Here is an 18,918-nt window from a genome sequence, read left to right as displayed (position 1 = left end):
CACACACACACACACACACACACACACACACACACACACACACACACACACACACACACACACACACACACACACACACACACACACACACACACACACACACACACACACACACACACACACACACACACACACACGCGCACGCACGCACGCACGCACGCACGCACGCACGCACGCACACACACACACGCACGCACACACACGCACGTACGCTCGCACACACACACACACACACGCGCGCATACACATACACACACGCCCGCATGCACACACGCAGGCACACACACACACGCACCCACCCACCCACACACGCGCACTCGCACGCACGCACGCGCACACGCACTCGCGCTCGCATTTTCGTCAGCACAAAGAAATTAACGCGCACATAGAATAGGATATATTATTCAATAACACATGTATATATTTTCAGAACAAATTGTCGTGCCTCTGGTGATTTTCCACGCTCAACTTCATATTGATGGTAAACACACATTCACTGACAACCAGGCTGTTGTGTTCAAGACCGTTCTGGTCAACGAAGGTCGAGGATATGACCCTGCCACTGGACACTTTACGGCGTCTGTAGCTGGAGTGTACATGTTCACGTTGCAGTACTGTACTTATGTAGCTTCAAGTATTTACCTTGAAATTACACATGAAGGGAAACCGTTGCAGAGATCATATCACTACGACAAAGATTCTTATGCCTGTACCAGCATGCAGGCCTATGCTAAAGTTTCGATGGGGGAAAAGGTCTGGGTGCGGTCTATATCTTCGGGTGACCTTTACCATCACGAAGGGTATATGTGGAACAGCTTTGCTGGGTTCCTGGTGCATTTATAATTATTAAATGCGATTTGTTGCCCGATAAACATGTAAATCATAGGATATACTATAGAATCATTAGACTCAACATATAAACCATAGAAGCAGTTTACAAACATATTAATTGTTTGGTATAATAACGTTCAAACTTTCGTGGAAATTTATTGAAAATTGATATATTAAGCAATGCTCATACAATTTAATATTTAATGTTTAGTTACAAAACCAAAAGCACATGTAAACTGTATTCAAAAGAGACGTAAGGATTATGTATGACACTTTATTTCTGCAGACATAAAATGTCTAAAATAGTCCGGTGACTGTTTCTCAAAATTTAATTTCACCAAAATACTGGCATTTTCGAAATGAACATAAACAATAACAATGCAGTTATTTTACACTTAAATAGCAACAATAGGTTTATGCACAAAAATGTTTTCAGAGGTCAAACGTCTGGAATGATGTTAAACAACTCTTTTAAATGCTGAGACTAATCGAAGTCTGATTTTTTATAAAATATGTCAAGAGAACATATATAACAGGCATTATGAAAAGTGGACGACCTTAAAGTGATTTGGGTTTCCATCGGTATGTGACTTCTGTTTCGCTTGCAATACTATCAAAGCCTTGCTTTTCTGTAGTAATATATGTTATTGTAAATATGTTTTATTTTAATTTTATCAAATCGATTACTAAATTTTCTTTTTTAGAGAGCATCTTGACAAAGACAGGAAATGGAAATATCAGTTTTACATGTTTTTGCAACGCATTTATTATTGTACGAAAGAAGGCTTGTTATACATTTTTCATTCTCTTTAGTGCTAAACATTGTGTACTTAATCATATACTTATATAAAGATGCAATTATTTTCCCGTATAATAATTCATTAAAATGGAACACATATGGATGGATTGAATATTTTTAATTAATTGTCTTTGGGTTGGTGCATAACTATTAAAATTGGACCTGTGCAGTTAATCTGGAAAACTTATATGGTACTTATAATTGGTTAATGGAAAATGCTTAACCATTTGATGTTTGTATTCATCTTTAGCCAAGTGAAGCTCGATTGGTCATTGTCGGCTCGAGTACTACTTACCTGTACCCCGGGTACTCTAAAGTATACTTACATGTACCCCATGTACGGTAAATATACTTGAACGTACCCGGTCGATATTAGACTGTACCCGAGTTGTTTTCCCGCCCAAAATCCGACGTTATAAAACGCGCTACCTTTTACCGTAAAACGATATTGTTTATCTTTTTTACAAACTTCTCTTTAAAAAAAAATCCTGCATCAACATGCTTTTTGAGTATGAGTTTCGATAATATAGAGGCCATTTAACAGAAAATTTACATAAATGTGAACATAATTAAAACAAATAGCCGACAACGACCGATTTAGCGTTAAAATTCCCGGGTACGTTATAGTATATTTAACCGGGTACATGTAAGTAAACTTAAGAGTACCCGGGGTACATGTAAGTAGTACCCGAGCCGACAATGACAAATCGGGCCCAATTGAATGTATAATGTTTAAACTTGTCTTCTAGTGAATGGTGATATTGTCAGTACATTGGTTGCATCGCTTTTATACATGTTACTGTACAATGTACATTCATGGTGATATGGCATTTATTAGAGAATATCTTACAATTTTTGCTGATTAATGTAATATTTATATGAGACGCGCTCTTGGGAAACCAGGCTTTAAGCATGTTGGTAAATAATTGTCATCCCAGATTAGTCTGCACAGGCTTATCAGGAACTACTTTTTTGGCTTTACAGAATTTTTATTTTAAGGAATTCTCTTGTAACAAAAATCCAGTCAAGGAGAAAAGTCTCGTCCCTGGTCATTCTATGCTGACTGCACTTGCTCATCTGGGACGAAACTTCGAGCACATGCTTTAAGCTCCGTTTTCATAGAACGTGGCTCATATTATTGTCATCAAGACCTCTTTTACACATAGAGTTAAGTTTTTTGCTTATGGTACAATTGATATCAATTTACATTTCATTATCTGTTTATACATAACAGTAGTTATTTCAGTGTACATTTCATGAAATTTTAAGATGACTATGAAATACTCGCAGAATAACTTGATGAGTTGCATCTTTGATAAACTGAGGTAGTAGAGTTGATAAGGGATTATCTATTCGTGTATGTTTATTTTTAGAATATGTAATTTCATGTGGAATAAAAGTTTTGTGACAGAGACAAAAGTGTGTGTATTTTTTTGTTAAACATCTTCATGTAAAACATATTTTCATGGCAGTTGTATGTTATTAACAAACTTTCGCACACCTTGTACTGGTAAACTCGCTAAACCAGGAAAAGTGTGAGTTGGTTAACCCTTTGCATGCTGGGAAATTTGTCGTCTGCTAAAATATCGTCTGCTGAATTTATAAAATTAGCATTTTCTTCAATTTTGTTTCAAAGAATACTATGAGAATAGCTAACAATTTGGATCCTGATGAGACGCCACGTTTTGTGGCGTCTCATCTGGATCCAAACTGTTTGCAAAGGCCTTCAAATTCGGTTAAAGCACTGAAATAGTTTATTTACCACCGTGATATTTCTTGAAAGAGATGAAATCAGTGAAAAATTAAAACAATCAAATAAAAAAATTGTAAACAGAAATTAGCCATGCTCAGGGAAAATAGGCTTTAATTCAATTGCATAGTGTCCGCAGGCTTACAAGGTCTTTAAAATTCGGTTCCAGCACTGAAAGAGTTAATTAACCACCGTGATATTACTGAAAAAGATTTCAAATCAGTGAAAAATTAAAACAAGCAGACAGAAATTAGCCACGCTCAGGGAAAATAGGATTTAATGCATTTGTGTAGTGTCCTTAGGCTTACAAGGCACGACACTTTCTACCTACAATGGATTATCTTTAAGGCCAGACTTTGTGTAAACAAAACAAACATGGAAAATGACAGAGTCTTCCCGATCAGCCCGTGTGGACTACAAAGGCTTATCTGAAACGATTATTAAAGCACATGGATAAAGCCTAGTTTTTCCCGAGCGCGGCTCAAATCTATGTCTTTTTCAGGTTATTCATCCAAGAGTTTTCTTAATATCAATTGGGTTTTGGTTATGAAAAAAATGTTAGCCTACTGACATAAAACCCCATATTTGGTTAACTTAATCCTTCATTGATAAACATTGATTGGTTAAATACTTTGTCCGCCTTGAGACTGGAAGATCTTGAGACTGATCTTCATTCAAGGAGAATTCTGAAGAATATATAGCATTTACACAAACTGTTAATGAATAATAATAATACATACAATCAGTGCCTGTTTTTACTGTGGCCCTCAAAGGTGTGATGGTTGATCTGCATGATGTGAACACCCATGACTAGCTACTCATTCAATAAAGTATGTCTGTCGGTCCAATGCCATCACAAGGTTTTACACAAGGAAGTTTAATAGTCTTATATTATAGTTGTTTGGGAAACAAACAAAAAGTGTCTATGTTATGTATGAAAACATCTGTATCATTTTTTTCTGAACTATTCAAAAAAAAATATTTCCTCAATTTTAATACAATTATTATGAAATGTCACATAGCCTTTCAATTGAAGCATATCGAAACCCATGGAGGAGTCTGTAACAGGAATCCAATTAAAACAGATCCATCATTCATTGTGTTCATAAATTCTTTGAAACATTAAAGCATGAATTATTAGAAATGCAGAAGTCTGAGTCTGATTGATATTACCCAGCAATTGTCAGTGAGTAACTATATGATTGAGTTCCTGTGTCAGAAACTGTGTCATTGAGTAACTGGTCACTGTGTACTTATGTCACTGAGTAAATGTGTCACTTAGTAACTGTGTCACTTAGTATACATGTCATTAAGTACCTTTATAATTGAGTTACTTAGAAACAATGTCACTGAGTAACTGTGTCACTGATTAACTTTGCCACTGAGTAACTGTGTCACTTAGTTATTGTGTCAATGAGTACCTCGGTCACTGAGTTGCTGTGTCCCTTATTAACTGTGACACTTAGTAACTGTGTCACTTAGTAACTATGTCACTTAGTAACTGTGCCACTGAGTAACTGTGCCACTTAGTAACTGTGTCACCGAGTAACTGTGTCTCTGAGCAACGGTGTCAATGAGTATCTGGGTCGCTGACTAACCTAGTCACTAAGAAACTGTGGCACTAAGTTATTGTATCACTTAGTAACTGTGTCACTGAGTAACTATGTCACTGAGTTACCGTGTCACTGAGTTACCGTGTCACTGAGTTACTGTTTCATGAGAAATTGTATTACTAAGCGTGTCACTCAGTTACTGTTTTATTGAGTAAATGTGTCACTGTGTAACCTATTTACTGAGCGACTGTGTCATTAACTCGGTTATTGAGTCACTGTGTCACTGAGTAACCTTGTCAAGAGTACCTGGGTAACTGAGTAACTAGGTCAATGCTAAAATGTGTCATTTGGTAACTGTGTTTCTAAGTAACTGTGTAACTTAGTAACTGTGTCATCTGGCAACTGTGTAACCATATCAATGAGTAACTTTGCAACTGAGTAACTGTGCCACTTAGTAACTGATACTAAGTAACTTTGTCATTGAGTAACTGTATGACTGAGTTACTGTGTCACAAAGTAACTAATCACTGAGTAACTATCACTGAGTTACTGTGTCTCTTTGTGACTTTGTTACTGAGTAACTGTGTCTCTGAGAAACTTTGTCACTTCGTAACTGTGTCATTGAATAACTCTTTGGTTGTTTTGGCTTTATGCTGGTTTCGTGCTCATATCTAAGAGGTGGAAATACAGCTTTTTTATTTTGAATCTTTGTTTATTAAAGTATTAAATTAAATCTGATTATGTAAGGTACAACAAATGTGTATCTAAGTGTTAAAGATTAAAAACACTTCTCATGAAGTTGCTTTTTGGCTTTTAAAACACCAATACAAAATAATGTACCGGTAAGTACGAGTCAAACAAACTTATATTCTTGTTGCAACATTTTTATTTATCAGTTTTGAATAATACTACAAATATTTTATCAGTATAATTAATAAATAATTTATCACAATCTCATAAATAAAACCATTCCATTAAAAAAAATGCAAACATCAACCAATATAGATCTGGTAGCGAGATAATTAAATGTACACACATAAGTTTGTATCATGTCAGCAAATAAAACACAGTAACATATTGAAGTACAATTGACGTTTACTTTAATATTATATCACATACAATGACATGCAAATCAAAATTTTGACATTTGAATATGTCAAATCAGGTTTCTAAGAACAATGCAACATAAACACCATATTTTCTTCTCTTTCTTCGAACTATTTTCGTTTATTTATATAAAATAACAAAAAACAAGCACAGATGTATATGACAATGGGGAAGCACAAATGAATACCAAAATGATGAATACAAGTTAAACAAGTTGCATTACAAGTCTAACTAATTCTTCACCATGGCAGTTTGGGCATTAACGAAATTCTAAGATAGTTCAAATGTGTCTAAATTATACACTCAACAAAAGTTGTACATGTATCACACACAATAGAAAGTGTTGTTTTTTAGAATCTTCATGTCAAACTATTTTTGTTTATTTTAAGGAATATTAACAACTTGGTTATGATTGAAAGGGCTACTTATCTGAAGTTGCTGCTTATACTATAGTATCTGACACATAATTAACTACTGTATATGAGCTGCTGTCTTGGAAAAAACAACAGGCTAAATGCAAGTGGGTAAAGAGTCATTCAATATTAGGCCGTGCAGTGGGCACAGTCTAATCAGGGACGACACTTTCTGCCAAGACTGGATTTGCATTAAGAAGCATGTTCCTTTAAACGGAATATAATTCATAAAAGCAGAACGTTAAGATACTTCACTCACATGCAGTAAGGCTGAATATCGCAGAGTGCCCCTAAAATACATACATTCTTACCGTACTTAAAGATAAAAATAACAGGAAATGTGTTTGTAAATAACACAATGTCCCTTTCTGCGCCGCTTTGATTAGTTTTTATCATTTGACAGGTACAGATCGTTATCTCCCTTTAAAGCTTAGTACTTCCCTTGGATTTGTTTTATGACCTTTTACCTTGAAGGATGACCTTGACCTAACCCGCTCACCACTCAAAATGTGCAGCTTCATGAGATACACATGCACGCCAACTATCACGTTGCTTTCTGAAGCGACATAGAAGTTATGAGCATTTTTCAAAACCTAAACGCAAAGTATGACGGAAAGACGGACAGTCAGACGGACAGACAGTTCGATCACTTTATGCCCTCCTTTTGGGGGCATAAAAATGACGTCCATGATTACCATACCACAGCAAGTACTGAACTATAAATTATCAAGCATATTCGTGTCAAATTGTGTGAAGAAACTTTAGCCATGTGTATACACAATTAAAAAAATGCATAATTATACCCTCTCCCTCCCTTCATCGCTCTCAAATTCCACCACTTATAAAACACGTCCAGTCTACGTCTGGGGCAGAGGTTCATCCTCCTTGGTGATACCTAGCTCTCGCAGGAAGTTCCGCTCAGCCTCCACGTTGGCCTGATATTTGAGCTTCAAGCGGTACTCGATCCCCTCGTCTGTCAGCAGCACATTCGGCGCAATCTGCAACATTGCAAACAGTTAATAGCCATTTTGGGAAAACGGGGCTTAACGTGCGTAATTGTTTGTCCCAGATTTACTTCTGCAGTCCACACAGGCTAATCTGGGACGACACTTTTGCCTAAACCAGATTTTTAGTAAGAAAATAATTCTTTTAAACTAAAAAAGCCATAAATGTGGTAATAAATCATTGTGCTTAGCCATTCATTAACTGAGTAATATTTTATATTTTTACAAAACCCTATATTATTTCATTAAATGTTGTTTTGAACTAAGATCAAGGAAGATGATACTGAAGTTAATGAAGTTAAAAATGTCACGTATTATACATATCATTCAATCGACGATTATTTAATAGCGTTGTTGAGAAGATAATAACAGCCACTTGTATTCTGAGATTAATATTTTCCCAGTCAGTTCTTATCCGGATCTTATAGTTCACTGAGTTTAAATGATAGGGAGTATTATACTCTGTGGTTTCTTTTCATATGGTATTATAACCATGCAGTTCCTAGTGATTGTTTAAAAATAAAAGTGGATATTTCTGAAAAGAACACAAATGGTTAATATCCCTTAATATACTGAGAAACACGGTGAGCGTTGTTCCCAAGTTATAAACAGATCTTACGAATAAATGCATATGTCGAACAGCAAACACCAATAGACGTGAGCCACACCAAAGTGCTTTCGCAAGTTTGAAATCATACTTATGGTAGAGGGAGGGAGTAAAATTTAAAAAAAAAACAATGTATGAAGCGTGACGTATAAAGTAAACGTGAAACGCGTTTTTGTTCATTGTGTTACTTGTTAACAGAATAATTATTTCAATGACACTTTACACGTTTGGCTATTAATATCATACCGGACCTATGTATGTGAGAATTATAAAGATCTCAAAATGTATCAAACTTGGGCTTTTATATATTGGCAAGGATTATTATTTAAGCAAAACTGAAATCTTCATGTTTACGCCGTTTTTTTTCCAAGATATGATAAAATACATAGACTCTTATTACATTAAAAAACACGCTCTGTCTCACCCTCCCTCCCCCCTCTCTCCAAAGTCATCACAAGATTTACACAAGGAAGTTTAATAACCTTATACTATAGTTGTTTGGGAAACAAATAAAAAGTTTCTATGTGTTATTTTTTCTGAACTGTTTAATTTATTTAGCATTTTTTTTTGACTTCCTCAATTTTTATAAAAATGTTATAAAACGCCAAATGGACTTTTCAATCGAAGCATATTGAAACCCATGGAGGAGTCTGTAATAGGAATCCAATTAAAAAAGATCCATCATTCATTATGTTCATTAATTCTTTGAAACATACAGGCTAGAATTATTAGAAATGTGGACTCATCAGAAGTCTGAGTCTGATTAATATCACCCTAAAATTGTATAAGTGGGTAACGTTGATTGAATTCCTGTGTCAGACACTGTGTCATTGAGTAACTGGTCACTGAGTAATTATGTCACTGAGTAAATGTGTCACTTAGTAACTGTGTCACTAATTAGACATGTCTTTAAGTATCTTTATCAATGGGTTTCTTCGAAACAGTGTCACTGAGTAACTGTGTCACTGAGTAACTGTGCCACTCAGTGACTGTGTCACGTAAACATAGTAACTGTGTCAATGAGTACCTCGGTCACTGAGTTGCTGTGTCACTTAGTAAATGTGTCACTTACAAACTGTGTCACTTAGTAACTGTGCCACTGAGTAATTGTGTCACTTAGTAACTGGGTCGCCGAGTTAATGTATCACTGAGCAACTGTGTCAATGAGTATCTGGGTCACTGAGTAACCTAGTCACTTAGAAACTGTGGCACTAAGTTATTGTGTCCCTTAGCAACTGTGTCACTGAGTAACTGGGTCACTGAGTTACCGTGTCACTGACTTACCGTGTCACTGAGTTACTGTGTCATGAGAAACTGTATTACGAAGTGTGCCACTTAGTTACTGTGTCATTGAGTACATGTGTCACTGTGTAACCTATTTACTGAGTAACTGTGTCATTAACTGGGTTATTGAGTACCTGTGTCACTGAGTAACCTAGTCTATAGTACCTGGGTAACTGAGTAACTAGGTCAATGATTAAATGTGCCATACGGTAATTGTCTCTCTTAGTAACTGTGTCACTTAGAAACTGTGTCATTTGGCAACTGGTCACATAGTTACTTTGTCACTTGAATTAGTGTCACTGATTAACTGTGTGACTTGAATAACTGTGTCACTTAATAACTGTCTCGCTGATTAAGTGTGTCACTTATTAACTTTGTCTCTGTTTTGAGCAAGTGGGTAGCTGTGTCACTAAGTAACTGTATCAATGAGTAACTTTGCAACGGAGTAACTGTGCCACTTAGTAACTGATACTTATTAATTTTGTTATTGAGTAACTGTATCACTGAGTTACTGTGTCACAAAGTAACTCGTCACTGAGTAACTATCACTGAGTTAACGTGTCTCTATGTGATTGTGTTACTGAGTAACTGTGTCTCTGAGAAACTGTGTCACTTCGTGACTGTGTCATTGAATAACTTTTTGGTTGTTTTGGTTTTATGCTGGTTTCGTGCTCATTAGTATCTAAGAGGTGGAAATAAAGCTGTTTTATTTCGAATATTTTTTTATTAAAGTATTAATTTAAATCTGATTATGTAAGGCACAACAGATGTGTATCTAAGTGTTAAAGATTAAAGAAAGTTCTCATGGAGTTTGTTTTTGGTTGTTAGAAACACCAATACAAAATGATGTACCGGTAAGTACGAGTCAAACAAACTTATATTCCAGTTGCAACATTTTTATATATCAGTTTTGAATAATGCTACAAATATTTTGTCAGTATAATTAATAAATAATTTATCACAAACTCATAAATAAAACCATTCCATTAACAAAATGCAAACATCAACCAATATAGATCTGGTAGCGAGATAATTAAATGTACACACATAAGTTTTTATCATGTCAGCAAATAAAACACAGTAACATATTGAAGTATAATTGAAAATTATATCACATACAATAACATGCAAATCAAAATTGTGACATTTGAATATGTCAACTCAGGTTTCAAAGAACAATGCAACATAAACACCATATTTTCTTCTCTTTCTTCGAACTATTTTCGTGTATTTATATAAAAAAAAGCACAAATGTATATGACAATGGGGAAGCACAAATGGATACCAAAATGCTGAATATAAGTTAATCAATTTGCATTGCAAGTCTAACTAGTTCTTCACCATGGCAGTTGGGGCATTAACGATTCTGAGACAGTTCAAATGTGTCTAAATTATACACTCAACAAAAGTTGTATCACACAAAATAGAAAGTGTTGAATTTTATAATCTTCATGTCAAACTATTTTGTTTATTTTTAGGAATATTAACAACTTGGTTATGATTGAGAGGGCTACTCATCTGAAGTTGCTGCTTAGACTATAGTATCTGACATAGAATTAATTACTGTATATGAGCTGATCTCTTGGAAAAAAACAACAGGCTAAATGCAAGTGGGTAAAGAGTCTTTTCATATTAGGCCGTGCAGTGGGCACAGTCTAATCAGGGACAACACTTTTTGCCTACACTGGATTTGCATTTAGAAGCATATTCCTGTAAACGGACAAATCCATAAAAGCAGAAAGCTAAGACACTTCACTCACATGCAGTAAGGCTGGTTAATGCAGATTGCCCCTAATATACATACATTCTTACCACACTTGAAGATAAAAATAACAAGAGATGTGTTTGTCAATAACACAATGCCCCCTTCTGCGCCGCTTTGATTTATTTAAAAAATATTTATCTTTTGACAGGTACAGATCATTATCTCCCTTTAAAGCTTAATACTATTCTTGGATTCTTTTTACCTTTAACCTTGAAGGATGACCTTGACCTAGACCTTTCAACACTCAAAATGTGCAGCTTCATGAGATACACATGCATGCCAAATATCAAGTCGCTTTCTGAAGCGACATAGAAGTTATGAGCATTTTTCAAAACCTAAACGCAAAGTGTGACGGAAAGACGGACAGACAGACGGACAAACAGTTCGATCACTATATGCCCTCCTTTTGGGGCATAAAAATGACGTCCAGGTTTACCATACCACAGCAAGAACTGAATTATAAAATAGCAAGCATATTCTTGCCCAATTGTGTGAAGGAACTTTAGCCATGTGTATACACAATTTAAAAAAAATGCATAATTATACCCTCGCCCTCCCTTCATCGCTCTCAAATTCCACCACTTATAAAACACACCCAGTCTTCGTCTGGGGCAGAGGTTCATCCTCCTTGGTGATCCCGAGCTCTCGCAGGAAGTTCCCCTCGGCCTCCACGTAGGCCTGGTACTCCAGCTTCTAGCGGTACTCAATCCTCTCGTCTGTCAGCAGCACATTCGGCGCAATCTGTGGACGCAGCAATTTGTACTGTAAGGAGGAACATGTCAAACAGTAAATAGCCATTTTTGGAGAACGGGGCTCAATGTGTGTAATTTTTTGTCCCAGATTTGCCTCTGCAGTCTACACAGGCTAATCTGGGACGACACTTTTTCCCTAAACCAGATTTTTAGTAAATAAAGAATTCTTTTTAACTAAAAACGCCATAAATGTGGTAATACATCATTGTTCATTATACATATCATTCCTAAATCTGCGTTTCACTCCATATCAAATAATCAACCTGATTTGGTCGGCATGGTGATAACATATCACCCGCAAGACCAGATGCATTTCGCCATCCATCGGTAAAACTTAAATAACGTTTTCGAGAATACTTAGTGCAGTTATGGAATGATGATTAAAGGAAAATAATTTATAGCCAGAATTCGTTTGAAATATAGTCACATGAGGTCACCAACACTACACTACGGAAGAACTACAAATAAAGCCGCCATAACGACATTGTTGTTCTGGCGAGTATAAGTGTCGTTCCTGGTGCCAATACGCCAAAACGATATGACAGAAATTAGCCAACTTTCAGTATGCATATTCAATTTTCAATTAATTGAAATTATTGGATACACGATTCTTTGTTCGCTATTGATACGCATATGTTTTAGTACATTACTTGTACAGCATTACCGCGCGCTATTTATACAGGTGGAAATATTAACTGATTTAGTCACGACATCATAGTCGTTGATTACGTTCAATACTTGTTTTTCAAAACAATACAATACACACATTTGTATTTACACATATAGTATACACAAATGGATTCTTCGGCCGCCCCAGCCGGCCTTACTATACAATGCTATCCTATATTCATATGCAAAGTGCCTATTGCCAAACAACGAAGCAGAAACACATGCAGTAGACAACACACACACGTACACTATAAACACGTACACACGAACATGATCTATTAAACTTGTCTTTACTCATAAGCGTTTGTCATTTGAAATACATAAATTTACCACTTTATAATGTGTGCTTGTCAAAGAGCATAAGAGTAATACTACTGCCAGGCAATCCTGAGATCATTGTGCAATGAATGATGTCATCGACTCGAGCCCCTATGTCAGCATTGTCAATGTCATTTGAGTCGCGTGTTTATACGGCATGAAATAGACTTATTTTGTATAAACGAGCATAACATCCTGATTATAATATAAATAATAAGGAACACGTTCCGTTATAGAATGTACGTTATATTAATTTTATTTTGTTGATTTTAAAATCTTAATTCAAACCGCTTATTACAAATCTGTGTAAATTGTATTCGTTAATCATATACACCATTCATTGGTTTATGTTAAACAAATTGCAGCATATTTTTATTTCTAATGAAAATTTACGGACTTCAATTTGCGTACAATTATGACGCTGCACAAATTGTCGAAAGGAATATAGAGCAAAAGATAGGATAGAAAGATTCTTCAAAAAACAAAGCTTCAGTAGAGTTTTCGGAATTTTAAGTTAGCCTTGCGACATTTAAAGTCAAGTGCGACAGATAGCATCAAGTGCTTCAGTTAGCATCAAGTGCGACAGTTCGCATCAAGTGCGACATTTAGCATCAAGTACGAAATAAAACGACATAAGCTACACGGTGTAAATAATCCTAAGATTTCTTTATTCTTTGAGGTAAACATACCATGTGTGGTATCCCCAGCAAAACCAAGTTGTATGTTGGAAAATCTACATAAGCTTAAGAGACGAAAGTATGATCATATTTTAAAACAATACTACGGTAATTGTCGAGTTCCCATAGATTTATGCCTTTTTGAGTACATGTAACAATTCTTGTGGTGTAAGTGGAATTCTTGGGTAAACTACTCTGAATCTCTCAACCTCTTTGAGATATGTCTTCAGAGATGTTAGCTAAATAATACTCAAATAATTATACTTTTCCATAATACTCCTCATCAAAGAAACAAAACAAAAAACAAAAAACACAGACTGTTCGCTAAACGATTCACAGGAACAGTAATTACGCCGAACATATGAGAAAGTAATAAAGTGACTCCTACAAATCTCTCAAACTGGATTGTTTAATACTTATCCACATCTAAGACGTATGCTTATGAATACAAATGTTAAGTACTTCCCAACATCAAAGATTCACATAAGTATGCCTTTCTTTGAACATAAACAAACAACAGATGCGCTAACGTAAGTATTGTTTTTGAAATCAAGTGGCAATACACTACCTCTTGGACTTCACTATTAAATAGCAATCAAACCCGTATTTTCTGTACATTAGTTATAGCTCAACACATAAAAACAAACAAGTGTTCTTCAACATGTAAAGAGAAATATTTCTTGATGACTTGATTTATCGAATATGTGCTGAAGTACTCTAGCATACCTGTGCTATATTACGACGAATAAGAGATCTATTTTCCATTTCGATTGCATGTTTCAGCAAAGACGGACAGAACCATTTTTCTATTAACATACAACTCGTGAACATCGAAAAGTTAAAATGTGGCGCTGGCTCGTATTGTTGGTTCTATTAGGGACATCACATGCCACAGAGCCTTCCTGTCCCGTGTGTTCCAAGTATGAGTACGAAGTAAGCCTTCTCGAACGAGTGCTTAGCAATGAACTGGCACTGAAAAACACCCTGGACAAAATAAGTGAAACACATGCGAAAGTTGAGGACACTTTAAAAGCGATACAAGGGGAGAATGTGAAGCTAAACGACGCAATGACTGCACTGGAAGTTAAGAAGAAGGAGATGGACGAAAGGCTTAAGGCACTGAACAACACCCTGGACAAAACAAGTGAAACACATGCGAAAGTTAATGACACTTTAAAAGCGATACAAGGGGTGAATGTGAAGCTAAACGACGCAATGACTGCACTGGAAGTTAAGAAGAAGGAGATGGACGAAAGGCTTAAGAGTTCCATCAACTCGGGGATCGCAAATGTATCTGAAACTATTTCCGAAATGAAAACAAATGTGCAGGTTCTCGTAGCAAAGACGGAGAAGGAACTCAACGCAATGAAAGGTAATGCTTTTCGTTTGTTCAACTATTGACACATTATTTCGCCTAACATGTTTACATTAATATTACGTTATCCATTGCATTGAACAATAAATGCTTTCATGCTTTCAAAACTAGTTACGAATAAAACATGTTATTATTTAGGTGGGTTGATATTGCTTTGTTAAAATTATTATACAGTTATATAACTCGAAGCAATTGCTGTAATTATAAAATTAGTAATATTCAACAAGTATTTCTATAATATTAATAAAATACTAGTGTAATGAACATTTTTTCAAATAATAGTATGTTATTAAGTCAAGATTGTAAAACTAAAATAATTATGTGAATGAAAATTTTCCTCGCTCGTCTGTATACAAATATCAGTATTAATTCGAGGTAGGACGAGTTAAGCCTATGCTAATAGTTAAACGCATGGACGTTTATGGCAGTTGTTATGATTTGCTGGTTGATGTGAATTCACCTCCAGAAGCGAGCATTTGCAAGTGTCGTGATTGCTCGTAGCGCCTAAAGCGGTTACAAACGCCTACCAGTTGAAAAATTAAATGAAAGCATTTAAGTTGCGCCATAAAACGTGTTTAAACACGACGTTCACAACTTCCTACTGGAGTTTTATTTACGGTCTAACAATGGTACAATATCCGTTGATGATCGTGACATTTTCGACCGAACACATCTCTCATGTGACTTATTTTCGCTCTTATTACCAAAAACTATCCGATACATATACGTATCGACACACTCTTAATTAGTAAATTAACATGAGTTAATGAAACTATTGTTTTTGATGTATACTAGCCTTAAAGGGTAGCGAAAATAATTTAAACTGATTCAACTGCAGTTATCACGAATACACTGAAATAACAAATTAATGAGCTAATTGTTTATAATAACGTCCAATTATTTGTACTTTGCAGTACTGTGTGCGAAACAATCTCAAAATTAAACACAAAAGTAACGTGTTCCCTTTATCTTTCACTGACACAAATAGATACGTACGCACACACACACACGCACGCGCACACACCCGCACGCACACACAAACACACACGTGCGCACGCACACTCCCTCGCGCACACGCACTCGCGCTCGCACTCGCGCTCGCATTATCGTCAGCACAAAGAAATTAGCGCGCACATAGCAAAGGATATATTATTCAATAACTCATGTTTATAATTTCAGAACAAAGTGTGCCACTGGTGATTTTCCACGCTCTACTTCATACTGGTATTACTAAACACCGTCTCCCTGGCAACCAGGCTGTTGCGTTCAAGACCGTTCTGGTCAACGAAGGTCGAGGCTACGACCCTGCCACTGGAAACTTCATGGCGTCTGTAGCTGGAGTGTACATGTTTACAGTACAGTACTGTCCTGATGCAAACTCGTACGTTTACCTTGAGATTACACATGAAGGGAAACCGTTGCAGAGATCAAAGCACTTCAACAAAGATACTGAAGTCTGTGTCAGCATGCAGGCCTTCGCTAAAGTTGCGATGGGGGAAAAGGTCTGGGTGCGGTCTTTATCTTCGGGTGACATTTGGCTTTACCAGCGTGAGTCGTATCAGTGGAACAGCTTTGCTGGGTTCCTGGTGCATTTATAATTATCAAATGCGATATGTTGCCCGATAAACATTCAAATCATAGGATTTAATATAGAATCATTAGACTCAACATATTAATCATAGAAGCAGTTTACAAACGTATTAATTATTTGGAATAATAGCGTTCAAACTTTCGTCGAACTTTCTTGAACAATTTATAGATTAGGCAATGCTAATATAATTTAATATTTAATATTTAGTTACAAAATCAAATACACATGTAAACTGTAAGTGACGTAAGGATTATGCATGACTCTTTATATCTGCAGACGTAAAACGTCTAAAATAGTCCGGTGACTGTTTTTCAAAATTAAATTACACAAAATACTGGCATTTTCGAAATGAACATAAAACATAACAATGAACTTATTGTACCCATAAATAGCAACAATAAGTTCATGCACAAAATGTTTGCAGATGTCAAAAAGTCTGGTTGATGTTAAACAAATATTTTAAATGCCGAGACTAATCGAAGTCTGATTTTTTAAATAAAATATATATAAGAGGCATTATGAAAAGTGGACGATCTTTAAGTGATTTGGGTTTCCACCGGTAGGTGACTTCTGTTTCGCTTGCAATACTATCAAAGTCTTGCTTTTCTGTAGTATTATAGGTTTATGAAAATATGTTTTATTTTATCAAATCGATTACCAAATTAACTTTTTAAAGAACATCTTGACAAAGACAGAAAATGGAAATATCAGTTTTACATGTGTTTGCAACGCATTTATTTCTGTGAAAAGGGGGTTTAATGCATGTGCGTTAAATGTCGCCCAGATTAGCCTGTGCAGTCTGCATAGGCTTATCAGGGACTGCACAGGATATTTGCTAAGAAGAGACTTTCTTTAAACAGAAAATATGATAAAAGCAAAAAATGTCCTCCCTGATAAGCCTGTGTAGACTGCACGGGCTTATCTAGGAATACACTTTACGCACATGCATTAAACCACCTTTTCACAATAAAGAAAATTAACAGAGTCATGCTCATGGAAATATGGGCTTAATGCATGTGCATAAAGTGTCCGCCCAGGTGGACATAGACTGGATTTCGTTTACAAGAGACTTTTTTAATGATTTTTTTTTAAAGCGGAAAGTGTTCTTCTTGGTAAGCTTGTGCTGTAAAAACCGCCAATTGCCAGAAAATTCAGGGCATAAAATGAAGCCCAAGGTAATGTAAGTAGTAAACAGGCCTTTGTCATGCCATAATTAATTGACATAAAATTGAGCTTCGTTCTGAGGAATCTGGGCTTAATGCATGAGTGTCATCCCAGTTAAGCCTGTGCAATTTGCAAGAGCTTATCAGGGACAGCACTTTCCACTGGTATGGAATTTTTTGTTTATAGGAGTCTTCTCAACAAAAAGCCAGAGTTGTCCCTGATTAGCTTGTGCGGACTTCACAGGCTTATCTGGGATGAAACTTTACGTACAGGCATTACGACCAGTTTTCCCAGAATGAAGCTCAATTAATGAACGAAACTAAGCAACAACATTTACAGAGCACTTCCCCATGTATACGTACCCATCTTCCTGAGCAGCATACGTCCCTTGTTCTCCTCCCCTATCCTATGTATACATACCCATCTTCCTGAGCAGCATATGTCCCTTGTTCTCCTCCCCTATCCTATGTATACATACCCATCTTCCCTTAGCAGCATACGTCCCTTGTTCTCCTCCCCTATCCCATGTATACATACCCATCTTCCTGAGCAGCATATGTCCCTTGTTCTCCTCCCCTAGCTTCAAGCAACAATAGGTTTATGCACAAAAAGTTTTCAGAGGTCAAACGTCTGGTTGATGTTAAACAAATCTTTTAAATGTTCAGACAAATCGACGTCTGATTTGTATATTTCAAGTGAACATATATAACATGCATTATGAAAAGTGGACGATCTTTAAGTGATTTGGGTTTCCACCGGTATGTGACTTCCGTTTCGCTTGCAATACTATCAAAGCCTTTCTTTTCGGTAGTAATAAAGGGTTTATGTAAATATGTTTATTCTAATTTTATGAAATCGATTACCAAATTTACTTTTTTAAAAGAGATTCTTAATAAAGACAAAAAAATGGAAATATCAGTTTTACATGTTCTTGAAATGCATTTATTTCTGTTAGAAAGAAGGCTTGTTATACATTTTTCATTCTCTTAAGTACTAAACATTGTGTACTTAATCATATACTTATATAAAGATGCAATTATTTTCCCACATAATAATGCATTAAAATGTACACATATGGATGTATTGAATATTTTTTTATTAATTGATTGTTTTGGTATTGGTGCATAACTATTGAAATCGGAACTGTACAGAGAATCTGAAAAACTTATTGGGTACTTATAATTGCTTACTTAATTGAAAATGCCTATAACATATCAAATATCTAAAGATATAAAATTGTAACAATTTGATGTTGGTAT

The 18,918-nt window shown here is 35.8% G+C and overlaps 1 protein-coding gene across 1 annotated transcript; it reads left to right on the top strand.

Annotated features, from left to right (window-relative positions):
- Positions 1-14,372: 14,372 nt before the first annotated feature.
- On the top strand, positions 14,373-16,502 carry LOC127863155 (uncharacterized). The gene is made up of 2 exons (XM_052402539.1): positions 14,373-14,901; positions 16,084-16,502. Exons 1-2 carry the CDS (start codon positions 14,373-14,375, stop codon positions 16,500-16,502), a joined length of 948 nt encoding a protein of 315 aa, XP_052258499.1.
- The last annotated feature ends 2,416 nt before the right edge of the window (positions 16,503-18,918 follow it).

This window comes from Dreissena polymorpha, unplaced genomic scaffold, assembly GCF_020536995.1.
Source record: "Dreissena polymorpha isolate Duluth1 unplaced genomic scaffold, UMN_Dpol_1.0 chrUn001, whole genome shotgun sequence".
NCBI classification, from domain to species: domain Eukaryota; kingdom Metazoa; phylum Mollusca; class Bivalvia; order Myida; family Dreissenidae; genus Dreissena; species Dreissena polymorpha.
This window is presented reverse-complemented; position numbering and strand designations above follow the sequence as displayed.